Raw genomic sequence first — 17,889 nt, 5'->3', positions numbered from 1 at the left:
CTCAGTTATGCCGAATTGACTATTGTCAGTTTGTGCGTTGGATTTGCATGGTAGTCAAACTATCGACTACTCAATTCACTACACGGTTGCAATCTGTAGTGTAAACTCAGCTCTGCGTTTAGACGTTGTGGCTGCTCTTGCTTCTTTAATATTTCTTTGTATTTTCGATGCAATTGTTGCATTTTTTTTTCTTTTTATATTGTTTATCTTCTTTATTGATGCATTTTTGCATTGTATCATTGTAATCTTCCTATTTCAATAAAATTTCTGACCTCCTTATTATAAAAAAAAAAAAAAACATGATATGGTATATTTTATCAGAATATGTATCTTGAGAGTTTCTATTCGTACCTTCAAAATTATTATTTTGGACCTCCTTTGCTTATTAGACCTTGAATATACTTTCTCAAATATCCAATATACTAACTATATCTCCTTTATACACAAACACACACACACAACAAATTTTACTATACGTTTCTTATCAAGAAAGAAATAGCCAAAAGAGGTAGAGCTCCACAAAACTCGAACTGTTTCTTGGTCTAGGGTTTGCACTTTTCTTCTTCTTGTCTGGCGGCGCTCATGGGAGGCGTTGATTCGCCTCGCCAGCTAGAGGCTGCTGCCGAACGAGAATTTGAAAACTAGAGGCCCGGAAGCTTCTTGGAGAGGGGTTTGGCTCGAGTCCGACTCTGGATGTTTTTTTGCGACGATCATCGGAAGAAATCTTTAGCTCAGTGGGCGACGGTACAACGCGGGTCGAGCATCGCCGAGGCATCTCCATCGGAAGAAATCTTTAGCTCAGTGGGCGACGGTACAACGCCGGTTGCGTGCTGGATCGGACTGGTTTCGGCATGAAAAAGGTCGTGCTTCAACGTGGGCTAAGGCAGCGAGGTCGGGCGTTGCGTTGCAGTGGCCGCGAGGCTGGCGTCAGTGACAGTGGCGAGGGCTGACGTCGGTTGCGGCGGCAGGGTCTGGTGTCGGGTGGTGGCGGTCGACCAGTGAGGTTGAAGATGGAATGTGGGCTTGGGTCAAGATGTTCATTGTTAGGACTGAGTTGGGTTTCTTTCTTGAGGCTGTTGGGCTGCTGTTTTGGGCTGGGTTGGTTTTGACCTAGACCCTATTTACTTTGGTTAGTCTTCAATAATTCCCTTTATTCATGGACAGTCTAGACACCTTTGTGCATCTAGTTTTAGCATTTGGTCTTGGTCTTGTTGACTTAATTCTCAATGTCTCTAGTTGTACACCGATTGAGGTCTCTAGGGGACTCGATTTGCTGGTTAAGAGTTAGGTTGGGAGAGCCGGATCCTTCTAGGGCCTCCGACGTGGTACCAAAGGGGGATCCCGCTATGTCTAGGTATTTGATTGTACAATGAGTATGTATCTTTTCTATGTATCACTGTGGGTACTACCACTATCTTATCTTTTCTATGTACCACTGTGGGTACTACCACTATTTTCTTTTCTATCTAGATGGCAGCATAATGGTATGTAACAACCTATCTTGGCTTATGATGAATATATTTTAGAGAAAATTACATATAAGTGCATTTTAAGGTGTTGTTTTAGCCTAAAGGCCACCCAATATTTTCTTCCTTCATAAGGCCACCAGATACAAAATAGGATTAAATTTTGAACATTAAAAATAAAGGAATTTACAGTTCTGCCACTCTCAAAACAGACCCAAATTGTGATATCAATCTAGGGTTTGTTTCATTTTCAGAAACGCATCCTTCTCTCTCTCTCTCGTCGCCGGCGCACGTTCTCTCTCGTCGGCGGGACACTCTCATCGCCGACGTTCTCCCTCGTTGGTGGGCCTCTCTCAACCGCCTCTTGATCTGGACCTCGTCGCCGGCGCTCTTTCGATTTTCAGTGGAGTATCTTTGTTTGCAATAGCTTTCTCTTATCTTTGTTTGCAGTAGCTTTCTCTTTTCAATTTCGATTTGCTGTGGAGTATCTTTGTTTGCAGTAGCTTTCTCTTTTCAATTTCGATTTGCTGTTTAGTATCTTTGTTTGCAGTAGCTTTCTGTTTCAATTTCGATTTGCTGTTTAGTATCTTTGTTTGCAGTAGCTTTCTGTTTCAATTTCGATTTGCTGTGGAGCATCTTTCAATTTCGATTTGCTAGTAGGCTCGACAGTCTTTCGCTGTAGCGATTGTTCTTCTTTGGAGTATCTTTTAGAATGTTTGGCAGAATGTTTCATGATGCTTGACAGTAGCTTGTTTAGTCTTTTACAGTAGCTTTTTGTTGTTTTTGTCACTATCTTTTGTAGCCTTCCAGTGTAGCTTTCTTATTCTTTAATAGTAGCTTTCTCTTATCTTTGTTTGCAGTAGCTTTCTGTTTCAATTTCGATTTGCTGTTTAGTATCTTTGTTTGCAGTAGCTTTCTGTTTCAATTTCGATTTGCTGTGGAGCATCTTTCAATTTCGATTTGCTAGTAGGCTCGACAGTCTTTCGCTGTAGCGATTGTTCTTCTTTGGAGTATCTTTTAGAATGTTTGGCAGTATGTTTCATGATGCTTGACAGTAGCTTGTTTAGTCTTTTACAGTAGCTTTTTGTTGTTTTTGTCAGTATCTTTTGTAGCCTTCCACTGTAGCTTTCTTATTCTTTAATAGTAGCTTTGTTTGTTATCTTCTCTCATTTTTTTCTCTACTTGCAGGAAGGAAAAATGGCTGAACGTAGAGACCGAACACCACAGTATAGAGCAAGTCTACAGTCATTCAACGAGAAGATGAAAACCTACAAAGGGATGATCAGTCCAGATGTAATGTTGAGGTTGAATAGGACACCATTCTGGGAGATCATTTATGTCTTCCATCACGGACTTTTAAAAGACAGAGAATGCAGAAAAGTAGATGAGGACATTCTGAGAATGGTCAAGACATACGACGTCAATCAAAAAGGGTTTCTGCTTGGGGAAAGGATACTGAAAATAACCCGTGAAGATGTAGCTATCTGCCTTGGAATGCGATTGGAAGGAGTCACATTCGAGCTAAACAAGCACCACCAGAAGCCAACGAAGAATCGCATCATCGACAAGTATTTTGGAGATGCAAAGAAAGTGACAAAAGCGATGGTTGATAGTGCACTTGCCGAATCTTTAAAAGACCCAAGGAATCAAGTCGCAGGTGAGGTTGCATCGCTAATTGTCATGAGTCTATTCGTATCCTTCTTGTTCTGCACCTCAGGTTCTACATTATCCTGGAAGTTGGTAGAAATTTGCACCGAATGGAATTCTTGGCGACGATATTCATGGGCAACCTTAGTACTAGACCACCTGCACAATGGTCTAAGTAAGAAGCAGGAAGACAAAGATGTCAATTTGTCAGGTTGTTTGCCGCTAATCATGGTAAGTAACCACTGCTATTAGTTTCATTAACATTTCAGTAGATTTAGCCCTCAAAATTAATGTTTTTTTTATTGTTGTGTAACAGTATTGGTTAGCTGAGAAGACAAAGATGGGAGGAGCAATCAAGAGAAATGAATTAGATGATAATCGGAAATAGTAGATTTATGTAGTGCTGACAGTAGGTTTTTGAGGCTATGAAAGTAGATTTTTCATGTGTGGACAGTACCTTAATGTTGTTTAATTTCCAGCTTTGATATTTGATGGAACATGACGTTGGGCTGACAGTAGTATTTTGAAGTACTGACAGTGGCTTTACGAACTGTTAACAGTACGTAGCTTTATGTTTAATTTTCAGCTTTAATATTGGATGGAAATTGATGTCTATTTTGTTACTTTCAGCTTTAGTTTTCTTCTTTAATGTCCATTTCCAGGTTTGTTTTGAAATTTATGTCGAAATCATTAGACAAAGTTAATCAAAGGATACTCTCAATCATATAAACAGATACTGCGAAGGTGATCAAAAGATACTGTTAATGTTGTATAAAGATACTCTGTTCATTTACAGTTGCCAACACAAGCAAAAGCTATGCTCTGTAAAAGAATGACAGTATAGTAACAGCTACTCCAAATGGTATAAAAAGATACTCAAATTGTTATAGAAAACTATTGTCAATGTTGTAAAAAGATACTCCATCTGTTCATGTACTACTTGGCTTTCAGATTGGCGCAGTACACGTTATCTTGTTGTGGCGCCCCAACTCACCACACCGGCCACACTTGATACGCCTCCTCGTGCCTCCTTCTGCTGCAGACTTCATTCGAACAGATTTTGGCCGGCCGGATGGCCTCCTAACTAATGGAGGCTTAACAACAGAAGTTGAACTAGCTGCATCTTCATAAAACTTCTCCATATTTGGTATAGGATGAATACCATGCGCGTAGGAATCCATGTAGCTTTGACAGGTGTAAAACGGCTCAATGTAACTATACACAGGTTCCACTCTAACCTTTTGGATTGCAGCAAGAGCATGAGAACATGGGAATGAATTAATTTGCCATTGACGGCAAGAGCAAGTGCTGTTCCCAAGATCAACCGCCACTGATTTATCTGAATGAACTTCAAAAACAGTCTCACTAGACATACTAACAGCCCAATGCCGCCCAATATCCATTGATTTCTTCAACAAAGCCTCCATTGGAGGACACAAAATAGTGGTCCACCTCTTGCATGCAACCTTCCTCTCAGACATATTCTCCATAACCTTAACCCTTAAGCCTTCAAACATCTCAAATATAGGAAGCTCACGCAAATCTCTAGTCCAATTGTTAAATGACTCGGCAACACTATTTGCCATTTCACCATACCTGTTTCCTTTGAAAAATGCATTGCACCACTTTTCCAACGGCAAAGATCGCAGAAACTCTTCAATAGGCGGACCACCTTCTTTCTTCAAGTTGTGCAAGTTGAAGTTATAGCTTGCTAATGTAGGTGAATAAGCAACTTTCATAAATTCCTCCACAATCTTGTCAACAAAATAATTTCCAGATTGCTTTCGGTACACACCTCTAACATTCTCCTTAAGGTGATAGTAGCAGTATGAATGAGGAGAATCTGGAAATACCCTGGCAACAGCATTCAACAGTCCGCTGTGTCGATCAGTAACAAAAGTCACATTTCTACCTTGCGGAGACAAGATGTTATATAGATGATCAAAAAACCAATCCCAATTCGCATGATTTTCAGAATCTACAACTGCAAATGCAAAGGGGAAGAACTCTGCAAAAAAAGATAAAACAAATAATTAGTACACAAAGATACTGATATAGGTACACAAAGATACTATGCCAGGCATAGATATATACTATCACAGGTATATAAAGCTACCATCCAAGATACTGAGCACAGAGCAGAGAGCACAAAATAAAACATACCTTGGTTTCCATTCTTTCCAGTAGCACAGAGCATGTATCCCTTATACTTACTCTTCAAATGAGCAGCATCCACGAACAGAAGCGGAATGCATGACTTAAAGCCCTCAATGCAACCAGAAAAACAAATGAAGAAACGTTCGAAACGATTACTTAAAGAATCAGTTTCCAATATGCAATAAGAGCCTGGATTACTAGATAAAATAGCATCACGATACCAAAGCAGCTAAGAATATGAGTCACCATCATGACCATGGACAGCTTTTCTAGCCAACTCCTTCCCATACCAAGCAGTCCTATAAGACACATCTAAACCAAAAGAATGCTTGAAACGAGACACAATCTCTTTAGGCTTGAGTTGAGGATTGGACTTCAACTCATTAGCAATCTCCGATTTCACAACATGAGACCCCAAAAGCTTACTCTTTTGCTGCCTAAGAACTCCTTTGCATGTGTGAACATTATTCAACTTCTTTATGTAGAAAAAGCCATTCACCTTGTTCTTCAAAGCGCGAATAGACCATTGACAACCATCAGAATATCTCTTAGCACACTCTGCAATAACACGACTTGAGGTATTCCGTGTGTACTTGAAAACAAAACCAGTTTCAATAGCATACTTGGTCAACTTTTCCCTAAATTCTAACACCCCCCCCCTTCGAACTTTTGATCCTCATGCCTTATAAAGCCCTGCCACTCATGAGTGAGATAACTCTTTGGAGCCTCTGGCCTATAACACCCCAAGTATTCACTCGCATCAATAATATTGCTTGAACCCACTGACAAACATGAAGAAGCACATGAAATATCATCCAAAGATGTTGTTGCAGAAGTAGAACTACTACTCCCACGACAATAAGGCACCAAAATGGTGCTCCCATTAGAATCCCTCACCAAAATATCAACAGAATTCAATTTAAAATCAAACATACACCTAAACATCAGTTTAACATGCATATCACTTGATAACACACAGCTTTTATATCCAGGGAAAGAATACCTCAAGTCGAATGAACCAAGATTCAAATGATTAAAACCCATAGAGACCTCCCTCACAATATCATTAAACGTATGCTTCATATCAAGAACGAACATGATCGTCTCAAACATATACGTGCACCTCGCATAAGGTTCTGCATCCATGGTTAAGTTACTGCAATTACACATTAAAGGAAGAATAATTAGCTTCTATTCGCAATATCAAACAGAAAAGCTACTGGAATCAGATTGAAGGAATACTAGCAGAGGAAAACAAAGCTACTACCACAGTAAGATAAAGGCACTATAACAGTTATATAAAGCTACTATATGTAATCAAAAAGGAAAAACGAAGACATGACAAAGATTGGTATTATAATGAAAAATGAAGACAGCAGCGTGCCGCTGCACCGCGAACCTATCAGTCTATCAATCAGCTTATAGTTTTGATATGAATTAAAAGGCAAGAGGAAAAAACAAAGAATATATAACAAAACAGCAAATGTAGAATTATTTCATTCTGTTAGTTGCTTTTCTGAACTGTATCAGTAGCATTTACAAACTGCATTAGTAACTTTGACTGTACAAATCAGCTAAAACCTGCATTAGTTAACAGAGATAGCTATGAACAATCAACTTGGGCAACAGTTTCATTGTACAATCAACTTTCAACAAAAAAACATGATTGATACAGTGATGAAATCACAACAGCTACGCATGATTTAACAACTAATTTAACCATAAGCTACGCACGATTTAGGTTTAGCAAAACAAAAATGAAATCACATTGATGAAATTTGAAATACAAATCAAGCTAAAAAGATTGCAGAGATAGAAGGCTGAGATCGAATCGAATCAAAACAAAAACGAAATTACAGTGATGAAAATCGAAGTAAAAATCAAGCTAAACAGAGTGCAGAGATATGGAATTAAACCTCAATGATCGATTAGAGACTGTTGCGAACTAGAGGGAGAGCTTCGTCTTCCTGAGCGAGCTAGAGAGAGAGAGCTTCGTCTTCCTGAGCGAGCTAGAGAGAGAGAGCTTCACGGTTTGCTAGAGAGAGAAAGAGTTCTTGAGCGAGCTAGAGAGAGACAGCTTCGTCTTCCTGAGCGAGCTAGAGAGAGAGAGCTTCACGGTTTGCTAGAGAGAGAAAGAGTTTCATCGTGGTAGAGAGAGAGAGAGACTGAGAGTAACTGAATGTGAAACAGAAATTTAAATAATAGATAGGTGAGGGTAAAATAGGTATAGCATAAAAAGGAGCTGATGGTTTTGGGCCCTAAAGTGGCCTTATGTGTACAAAACAATTTAGGTGGCCTTATGAGTCATATAAGTCTCAAAGTGACACTTCTTTGTATTTTAGCCCTCGGGCTCTTCAAAAAAAAAAAACTATATCTGCTTTATTTTCCAATTTTACACCATGTATAAAATCTAAACAAGTCAGATCTTTGACAAGGTTCTTCTTCCACTCTATCATATCATATGCCTTAAGTAGCAGCCGCTTTATCGAGAAATATCATTTGTCAATCATTTTATTCATTGGATTTGAGCTTTTTGGTGTTCTTTTTTTTTTTTTTTTCTGAAAAATTTATGAATTTGGAAAACTTGGGTTTGAGTTTTGCCTCTCTGGTCTGGCATGCTTCTCCTCCTTCTGAGATTATTTCTCTAGTGCAATTAGATGCCTTTGGTTTTCCTCATTGCAAAGCTGTTTGACTTCGTTCTCATGGTTGTTGCCGAAAGTGTGAGTTTTAATTTTTTGTTTTATTTTATGAATTTTTGGTTTGCTGTACACTCTCATGGCTATTCACTTACTACTCCTATTATGGTTCACAAGTTTCCCAAGTGTTTTTCTCGATTTAATTTTTAAGTACAAGAATGAAGAACGTTTAAAATTGAAAATGGTCTGGAGTCATTCCAAACACGACTTTCTTGATTGAAACATGGTTATTGAACCAATCCTATTGAATGTAGTAACTGATTCTGAGATCATTTTGAACTCAATATTAACCATGCCTACACGTGCCTAGCACTCAAATTCAATTTGTTGCTAACAGATTGGTGATCCAAGTAAGAATGAAGAACGTTTAAAATTGAAAATGGTCTGGAGTCATTCCAAACACGACTTTCTTGAGATTGAAACATGGTTATTGAACCAATCCTATTGAATGTAGTAACTGATTCTGAGATCATTTTGAACTCAATATTAACCATGCCTACACGTGCCTAGCACTCAAATTCAATTTGTTGCTAACCGATTGGTGATCCAAGTAATTCATACGGGTCTATGTTTGAAATCTAAATCATCTTTGAATTTACTCCAATACCTCAGTAAGTAGCCTAAATATTCATTTGGGTATCAAAGGAAGACAAAGTTCAACAAACTTTTGTTAAAGGCACTAAAAGGAGAGTCTGCTTATATATAAAACACAGCTCGCTTCTTTAGCAAAGAAAGCAAAGCGCACTTGTAAGTTCCATTCAAGAATGCTGTAAAGTGCCTCACAAGATTGCAAAGAAAAAATGCTTGAGAAACGATATAGAGATGAACGATGGCATTTTATCTGTGATGTGATCCGTATTGGAATACTAAACTCATCAATTTAACATTTCAGTGTGTTTGGCTTTTGCGTTTCATAATTTCGGATGATTTGGTTCTAACAGACGCACAAATTAAGTGTCTTAGGCAGTACCTTGTTTCAAGCCTGAAAAATACCTCTGTAGCCTGAAAATGACTCAATCGCTCTTATTGCATTGAGAGCGCGTGAGCGAATGTCTATTGCATTTCAACCTACCCTTTGGGGGCTAAAAAATTTGAATTGAATCCAAATTCCAAGTTTCCAACAGTTTTCCCCCTATCATACCTCTTATATTTGCTTTTATTTGTTTGTGCCTTCCTACTCTAGACATGGGAATTACTCCAAATTGTTTCAATGTAATGTTACTATAAAATATCCATGACACACCATCGCAGATGCGCAAAATCAGTAACAAAGTCTCTTGCGCCATGCTCGATAGTTAGCAAATCATTTCCAAAGAAATCGCTTGCCCTAGTTAACAAGAGCAAGACCAACAGGAGGTTATGCTGGTTTTTGGGTATAGGAGCTTATACCCTATACTTCTAAATGGACAATGACAATAATGAACTGACAAATTTTGCTGCCTCGACTACAAAATTTAGTTTGAACCAAGCTTTGCAAAGTAGATCCACATAATTATTACTTCCTACATTCAAAATATATTGAAAGCTGCAATGAACTTCCATAAATCATAAACAGAAACAACAATGTAGCTCATTTGAGGGACACGGGATAACCAACACTATAAGATAAAACTAGAAGTTTACTCCATAACAGCAACTCCTCCAGCAGCCTTTAGTTTCTCAATCATGTCATTTGCTTCCTCTTTGGTAAGCCCTTGTTTCAGCACACAAGGTGCCTTCTCAACAAGGTCTTTAGCCTCCTTCAATCCGAGACTGGTAAAAGCCCGCACTTCCTTGATCACCTTGATTTTTGCAGATGCTTCAAACTTCTCCAATTTGACATCAAAAGCAGTTTTCTCAACCTTCTTCTCCTCAGCCTTTGACCCACCAGCAGCCCCTCCCTGTGGACCTAAGTCCATGCCTTCTGTTGATATGGGCTGCAGCTGCGGAAGCTTTAGCTTCTCCACGAGTGCAGGACCAAGTTGACACCGTTCTGCAGGGGCCAGCGCCGCAATTCTTTCAGCAAGCTGAACAATTTTATCCGAGGGTGGGGGTCTAGGGCCATAGGGGTTATAGACTTCCGGATATTTGTAGCGTATCGGCTTGGCCTTGGGATCCCTCGGAACAAAATCGGGTTGGAACGCACGAACTTGCAAATGACCAGTTGCTTTTGGTAGTGTGGGACGAGCACGAAAAGATCTGGCAACTGCAATGATCCTCATGATTTTTTCTGGGTCAGTGAAAACAATGCCTCATACAAATTCTGCAGCCAAAAAAGGGCCTCCTTTGCTTTCAAACTACTTGAACTGCTCGATCAATGTTGAGAACTCTATCGTCTGTAAAGGAAAAAAAAAAAAAAAAGGAAGAAACTTCAGTCAGCAAACGCAAGAACATTGCTTTTCAAAGCCTAATGTATCTTTTATACGTTTTACGAATGCAAAATTCAATCTTTGCGCATATAATATATGTCAATGACTCAACATACAGAATTAGCAGATTCATTGGGGCATTTACACAAACAGATGGTGTGCAAATTTGAACTAGATGTTACCAGCTAGTAGGAGACACACATAAATTTCCTGGGAAGGAAAAAATTCGAACCCATTTCAAAATCAAAATACTCCATCATCACAAGCGATTCCGTAACTAAAACTAAAACCCAGCCTTTCCGACTGTAAAACCGCACGAGTAGTTCTGGGTTTATCATGAAACTCCGAAATCCATACAAGAAAACTATATAGAAAATACAAGATTTAACAAAACCCAAGTCGAAGAAACTCACCGTGGGTTTATAAATGAGGGGGATAACAGCCGCCGAATCCAACAGAGCGAAATGAGGGAAAGAGAGCAGAGACAAGAGGGATGACCATGGAAGTGTTTGGAAATTGGAATCTTCGGGTCGGGTTTATGGGATCTAGTTTTACAGAAAATATACTTCCTCTTGGGCCTTCAGATTCCTCTTTACCCCAGTGTCTAGCCCATTGTCCAACCCAATTTAGCAAAATTTTATTTTCTTGTTTGTGTTTCTTCTTTTTTTTTTTTTTTTTTTTTTTTTGGAACCTCGGTTGTACGTTGGGAAACTTCTCATCGGGGTCTCCATTGGATCTCCAACTCTAACGGGAGAGGAATTTAGGGACAATTGAGAAATTTGGACGGAGAATCGGAGATCTTCAATCCTTATCAAATTGAGAGATATACATTTTTTTTTTTTCAGATAAACAACTCTAACGCTACAACTAATCTTCCGTGAGTAAAACTCACAACCTCCCATTTACGAAGGGGAGACTATGCCACTAGACCAAATGATGCTGGGCGGGAGATATGCATTTTGATCTCCATCTCCAAATCCAAACCCCACTCCAATAGTATTTATAACTCACTTTTTTATTTAAAATTAAAGCATATACTTAATTAAAAAAAAAAAAAAAAAACCTCAGGATCGTGTCTAAAAAGAACTCTCAACGAAATAACACTAGTTAGTAGTTAACAGAAAAAATTGATGAATTAGTTAATGGTGAAATACACTAATCAAGATTGACAACATAGAAATTTTGCTGATCCATTTGTTTGGCTCCAGTTTTTCTTGAGCTGGTCAACAGTCTCTTTTCTTGCGTGGGCGTGCCAGCACCGTTCGGGTGCGGTCGTTGGGGGTGTCCCTTGACCTGACTTCTTTTGAGCGACTGTAGACGAGGAGAGCACCAACCTCGTTGTGGGGGTATTCTTTGCCTCGTGGTGAGGACTTTATCTTGTGTTACCAAGTCGATACTCAACGTTGTAGGTCGAGCAGAGCGAAATCACCGGGAAGTATAGAGAACTTGCCAAAGCGTGACTTTAGCTTAGCTGGTTTGCGAGGGCGTTACCCTTGCTTGGCTGGTTCCGTAACCGTTGTGGTCGCGGTACTACAGTCGGCTCCTGAGGAGACTAGGACCGAAGCACTTTGACAGAGGGTTTGGTGGCACTGAAAGTCGGCTTCCGAGAAAACTAGGACTAGGAGTGTGATCACCGATAAGAGAAAGAGAAGGAGAGGAGTTGTTCTTAGAGAGATTTGCTCTAGAGAGAACTTAGATCATCTTAGAGATGTTTTGATGTATGAATTCGTCAATTGTTCTATGTTGTAGCCTCTATTTATAGGCTACCAAGCAACACTATTTGGCCTTAAAAACAAATCATAATGGGTTAGGTTTGAGCACTTAAACACTTAATGGAATGTTAGGTTTGAGCACTTAAACACTTAATGGAATGTTAGGTTTGAGTCATTTTCTGCTCCCTTATCCTTCAATTTTTATCTCCATCAAGAACTCAGTTTTTGACCATGACTTATTCATAAGAAATGTTCCACTATGAGTGTAGATCACCCTGATAAATTTTCAGAGCTTTTCATATAGTGGTTGGGCCGAAAACGCTGCTGGACCTCTTACAGGTCCAGTTTCCAAGCCTTTCTAGACCAGGAAATTCCTTCAATTTTATCTCCATCAAGAACTCCGTTTTTGACCATGACGTCTTCATAAGAAATGTTCCACTATGAGTGTAGATCACCCTGATAAATTTTCAGATCTTTTCATATAGTGGTTGGGCCGAAAACACTGCTGGACCTCTTACAGGTTCAGTTTCCAAGTTTTGCTTCTGCAGAAAATTGGACTGTCTGTTTGAAGGTTTTCCACTCCGAACGAGCTTTGGCACTCTTCATAAGAAATGATCAATGGGATGTCTAGAATTAATCTGGAAAGTTTCAATTCATTTGGAGTTCGGATGGTTAGTCCGCCATCCCTCATTTCTTGTCTAGCTCGCTTTCTCCTAGCCGAAGTAGGAAAATGTGCTAAAGTTGATTTTTCATTTCCATGTTTGGTAGGCCTTATTTAGCCTCTTAATAATATATTTTTGAACTTATCGAAAATATATATGTGAGCCACTGATATTGGCTCAATTTCTCCAAGACACGCTTTGTCAAACCAAAATGCTCATTTTGAGTCCAAACATTGCCCCCCAGACCTCGAAGTCAAAGGTCTTCGTCTTGACTGAAGAGGTCTTGAATCAGCACTGCTCTTATAATGTTGTTGCTCCAAAAGCCACTGGTATTGGCTTGACTGATTCCATATAGGCCTCTAAATAGGCCATAAAACTTGAATGCCGTGATCTGAAATGCCTCTGTCATGAACTGACGCTTCCTTTGCCAACTTTATTGCCCCCCATGGATCTAGCGAAACTTGGGCAGGTTGTAGGCAATCAAAACTTTAGCGTGCCCCCCATGTGAAGGAGACTGCTTTTGATCGCGAATGAGGATCCTTCTCTTCCTTGGTGGTAGCTTCGCTATGTGTATAGCAACAAGTATCTGCCTTGTTTGCTGGCTCTCTGTTGATTTTCTCAAATGTAGGAGTTGGAGCCGCTTTCCTGGCTAGATCAAGGCCTATAGTACTTAGCGAAATAAGATGCAAAAATAGCAAACTGTTTGCTTTCATTTAATCCTTCGCGAGTCTTATGCCAAAGAGGATGATTGGATCATGGCTATCGTCATCATGACGTGTGACCAAGTGAAACCACCATATTTTGCTACAACTTTAGCATCTAAAACCACATCAGTTTTAATCATGTTTTATTTAAAAAACATCAGGCCACTATGATGGCCTTGCGGTGGTAGGAAAAGGTGGAATATCTTCACTGTCGCCTTAGATGCGATTCTCAAGATGGAATAATGACTCATTAATTATCAACTAGGGCCACTCACTGGCCCAGCTAATAAATTAATCTCCAAACATATTTGAGTTATAAATCAAGGCGTATTGGAGAAGTATCTTCACTGTCGCCTTAGATGCGATTCTCAAGATGGAATAATGACTCATTAATTATCAACTAGGGCCACTCACTGGCCCAGCTAATAAATTAATCTCCAAACATATTTGAGCTATAAATCAAAGTGTAATGGAGAAGTATTTTCTGCGACCTAGAAATGGCATCCAAGAAACCATTCGTTATCGATCAGGCAGATGCAATCACTGAGAAAGCCGCATTCGCCTGGCGGACTAACATGAGTGTTCGATGTAGAAGTCAGACCGGAGAGGAGAAAAGTCGACTGATGGGCTTTGGTGGCGGTGATAGTCAAGCGAGTCTAGGTCCCACACCTCGCGATCGTTTGCCAGATGATGCTATGGCCTATTATGCGCTTCCCATCCGCCGTCCCATAGCGGCTCTTCGGCAGGTGCCTGGTGATTTTAGCAGTTGGGGACCAAGGAGGAAAGTGGGCTACTGGCCTACCGTCGCTCCCGAGGAAAATGTTTGGTATCAGGAGGTCCGAGCGAGAGATTTGGCCTGATGGGATGCGGTGGGTATTACCCAAACCATCGATCTATGCTTCTGTCTTCCCAATAATACTAGCCCTGCACCGCTAGCTGCCGCTCTTTGCTTCTGGAACACCTCCAGCAATAAATTTGATTTCCGGTTTGGGCAGATGAGCATAACTCTGCTGGATGTTCTTACCATCACGGGGTTGCCCATTGACTTTGACCCCTATGTGCATGGTCAGTTTGATGGCACTCAATTTTCTTTGAGAATGGATATGGCTGGTCGAGGGCATCACAGCAGATCCTACCCATCCTGGCGCGACTATTACTGCACCCGGCGTGACCATACAGGAGGTATCGCATTCCTGGAATTCTGGCTTTGCAAATTTATCTTTTGCACTTCTTCCAACAAACCTACTGGGCCTTGGAATTCTCTGGCCACTGCTCTCTACAATGGTATTTGTGTTGGCCTTGGACAACCTGTATTGGGTGCGTTATATCGCTCCCTTTATAGAGCCGTAATGCGCCCATTTGATACCGACATTAGTGGCCCCTTCTGGATCCTTGCCTTTTGGCTGCAGATTTATTTCCCTCTCTTCCGTCGCGGTGATATTCCAAAGGAACCTCCAGTTGATTCCCTTTTGGGGAACTGGCTTTGCCGCAACGTAAGGTATCGAGCTTCAACCTACTCCGAGTGTTTTATTTACTTGTACTTGCTGGGAGAGATGCCGGACCCAAAAATAGTCCTTTCTAGGCGATTCCCTCCTCCCCTTGATGATGGCTTTCTGCCCAGTGGACGGGATCATAGCGAAAGAGCCCTCCTGGCCTTTCGTCGCACCATCTCCTGCTTGGATATTCGTCTTGCCACTGACCGCGTAAGTTATGAGCTCTATGCCCCTAACCACTTTGCTCGCCAATTTGGGTTGGCCCAGTTGGTACCCTGGCCTCCGGTTGATTCTGCCAATTACTACACCTCTTGGCGGAGATTAGCCCCACCTGGGTCTGCCCCCTTTCAAAGTCGGTTTACTTTGATAGTGATTCCCCCTTGGGTCAGAGCGTTGTACCCCCTCAACGATGTAGACGCTGATTATGCTGATTGGTGGAAAGAAGTGTCCGTGAACTATTGGGACCCGCCACATGACGAACTCTTCGTCCTGATCTTTCGTGGCATGAGTAGTCCTGGTCCGGAGGACCGCAAGATTCTTGAGCGCTTCTCCAACCCTGCAGCACAACCCCCGCGACCTATTCTACCTTCTCGCTCATCGCGTCCAGGGATACAAATCCACGAGCCTAGGGCAACAATATGTTTTTGTCTTTCTTAACCATTCCTTTTCCTTGGCTTGAGTATCAATCCTTATTGCTAAGTGCATTTGTTTTATTTTTAGCGTATCAACTGGAGCAGGGCAGCCTCTACTCAGGCCGGGAAACAGAAGGCAGTAGCCGAGGAGCCTCCTGAGGGGGAGTCATCTGATGATGATGATGTGAGCCTTGCTGAGGTAAACTGCCCCAGACTAATTCTGACTTTGCACATTTGGCTTTCCAGACCCCTTCTATTTTCTGAGTTGTGATTCCTCTTCTGTGCAGGTAATTGCTGCTCATACTTGCAAACGCGGTCGCGCCCAAATCGCTGAAGAGGACTTTGAGGATGATGAGCCTCTGTCAATGCGGCTGGTAAGCTCTGGCCCTGTTTTATTTTATTTAAATTTTAGAATCTGGGAAAGATCTTCATTATGTATCTTTTGACAGGTCCGTCAGAGGACCACTGATCCCTCTCGCCTGAGCGAGGCTGGATCCTCAGCCGCTGCAGAAGAGCCAATTCTCTCGCTAGTTCAAGCATCAACTATCCCCGTGGCACCTCTTCCATCCTCTACATCTACAGAGCATCTGCAAGGTCCTACCATTCTAATAACGATCTCTGATGACGACTCCTCGGAGGATGAAAGCGTGGAAAGCCACTCTGAGACTTCTGCCTCTTATGAGGAACTGATGACGACAGAGAGTCTCGCGGCACTAGAGGTTCAAGAGGTGAATGAGGTGGGGCCTCTTCCTCTTGGTGACCACGTACCAGATATTGACCTGACAGCTCGAGAAGTAAGCCACTGTTTGGCCAATACTTTCCATTTCCCTTTAGATCCAACCCCGCTTTCTGACATTTCTGAATCTAACCAGGATTCTGTTTGTACCGAGGAGGTGGCTACAAATGCTGAGGGTCCTATTGGCCGGACAGTCACCCTAGAGATGGAAAATGATACTGACGGTGGTGGTGCCCCCCCAAGTCTCGCGAATAAATGAGACAACCATCGAAGCTGAGGGCCATGTGCTTGAATCTGCTCCACTTGCCCATGGTGAGCCGCGAGTTGAATTTCCAGATTCTCCCGCGGCTGAAGGGACATACCAACCTGTTGAAGATGAAGAAACTGAGGAAGCTGTCCACCCTTTTGTATTGGTGGTTCGTGATCCTGTGGTGCTTCCGCCGCCTCCTCCTCCTACCAGATTCGAGAGATTGATGAGGGTGTTAGAGGTAACTCCTCCTTCTGCTGTGGATGAGGCTAAGATGGTGCTTCACGAACATCTGGGTCCTCGGGTATTGGAGACTGACATCCTCCTGCGAGTCTTGGAAGCTCTAAGGTATCTTCGCCAGGAGAAGGCATTGACCCTGCAGCAATTTAGTGCCATTGACGATCTGCTGAATGAACTTGGTGAGGCCCGCCAAAGTCAACCGGCCGCGAACACCCAGGCTCACGACACTCGAGAGGCTTTGAATAGCCTCTCTCGAGAAATGGACATCTCTCGCGATATTTTAAATGAGCGAACCAACCGCCTGCGCGAACTACAAATCCAAAGGTCCGACTTCAAACTTCGGATCGAGGACCTCCATACCGGTTTAGCCTTTGTTGAAAACGCGATTGCTACAGAAGAAGCCCAACTCGATGAACCTCTGGCTGCTTCTGAAGAAATGGGCCGCAACCTGGCCCATCTCAGAGAACGGGCCACTCAGGCCGAAGCTAGTGCTATTGCGACGAACCTCCGCGTGGAGGAACTTTGCTTGAAATTGAGCTTTGCGGGCCAATCTCTGTAGGCCCCCTCGAAAACCGTTTGGTCTCCTCACATGCTATTAATCCTTTAATAATAGCTAACTCCTCAAAAACCGCTCCTCACATGCTGCTAGTCCCTTTTTTTCCCGAGATTTGGAATCACTAATCTCGATTTACTGACATCGGTTTTGAAATTGAGCTTCATTCAAGGGTGGGGATTTGCTTGAAGTCCCTATAAATAGTTGTATTTCGGGAGGGAATACTCATAACAATTTTTCTGAAATATTCAAGAAATGGTCTTTCAGTCCTTGCTTCTTTTTCTCCTTCTTCACAAATCTTCCCCTCATGAAATGACCTTTAGCCTCTAAATTTTAGGCTTTATGGCGTAATCTTAAGCCTGGGTTAGGCCTCATGGCGTAATCTTAGGCAACCCCTTGTTTCTTCCTTCTGGAATTCTGCAACAACAATGCCAGGCTTCAGATTGGTTTAGAAACGCGAGGGGGCTCCGAGTGTGGGATCCACGATCATGCGAGATCATTTTTATCATAATCCTACACGCGGAGCGAAACGGAGAAAGGGAGGACGGCCACTCTGAGGTTCGTCTTTCCTCCTCTGTTTTCTTCCTTCTGGACCC

At 41.7% G+C, this 17,889-nt stretch overlaps 2 protein-coding genes across 2 annotated transcripts; both read right to left on the bottom strand.

Annotated features, from left to right (window-relative positions):
* Window positions 1-4,060: 4,060 nt before the first annotated feature.
* On the bottom strand, window positions 4,061-4,852 carry LOC133744932 (uncharacterized). Its single transcript, XM_062172956.1, has one exon. It carries the CDS (start codon window positions 4,850-4,852, stop codon window positions 4,061-4,063), a length of 792 nt encoding a protein of 263 aa, XP_062028940.1.
* Window positions 4,853-9,382: 4,530 nt separating this feature from the next.
* Window positions 9,383-10,883, bottom strand: LOC133745135 (uncharacterized). Its single transcript, XM_062173128.1, has 2 exons — window positions 10,728-10,883; window positions 9,383-10,281 (listed from the first exon to the last, which is right to left on the bottom strand). Exon 2 carries the CDS (start codon window positions 10,165-10,167, stop codon window positions 9,586-9,588), a length of 582 nt encoding a protein of 193 aa, XP_062029112.1. The 5' UTR covers window positions 10,168-10,281; window positions 10,728-10,883; the 3' UTR covers window positions 9,383-9,585.
* Between the last annotated feature and the right edge of the window lie 7,006 nt (window positions 10,884-17,889).

The sequence above is a fragment of the Rosa rugosa genome, chromosome 4 (assembly GCF_958449725.1).
Source record: "Rosa rugosa chromosome 4, drRosRugo1.1, whole genome shotgun sequence".
Classification (NCBI taxonomy): domain Eukaryota; kingdom Viridiplantae; phylum Streptophyta; class Magnoliopsida; order Rosales; family Rosaceae; genus Rosa; species Rosa rugosa.
Note: the sequence above shows the minus strand (reverse complement) of the source record. Positions and strands in the feature narration are given on the sequence as shown.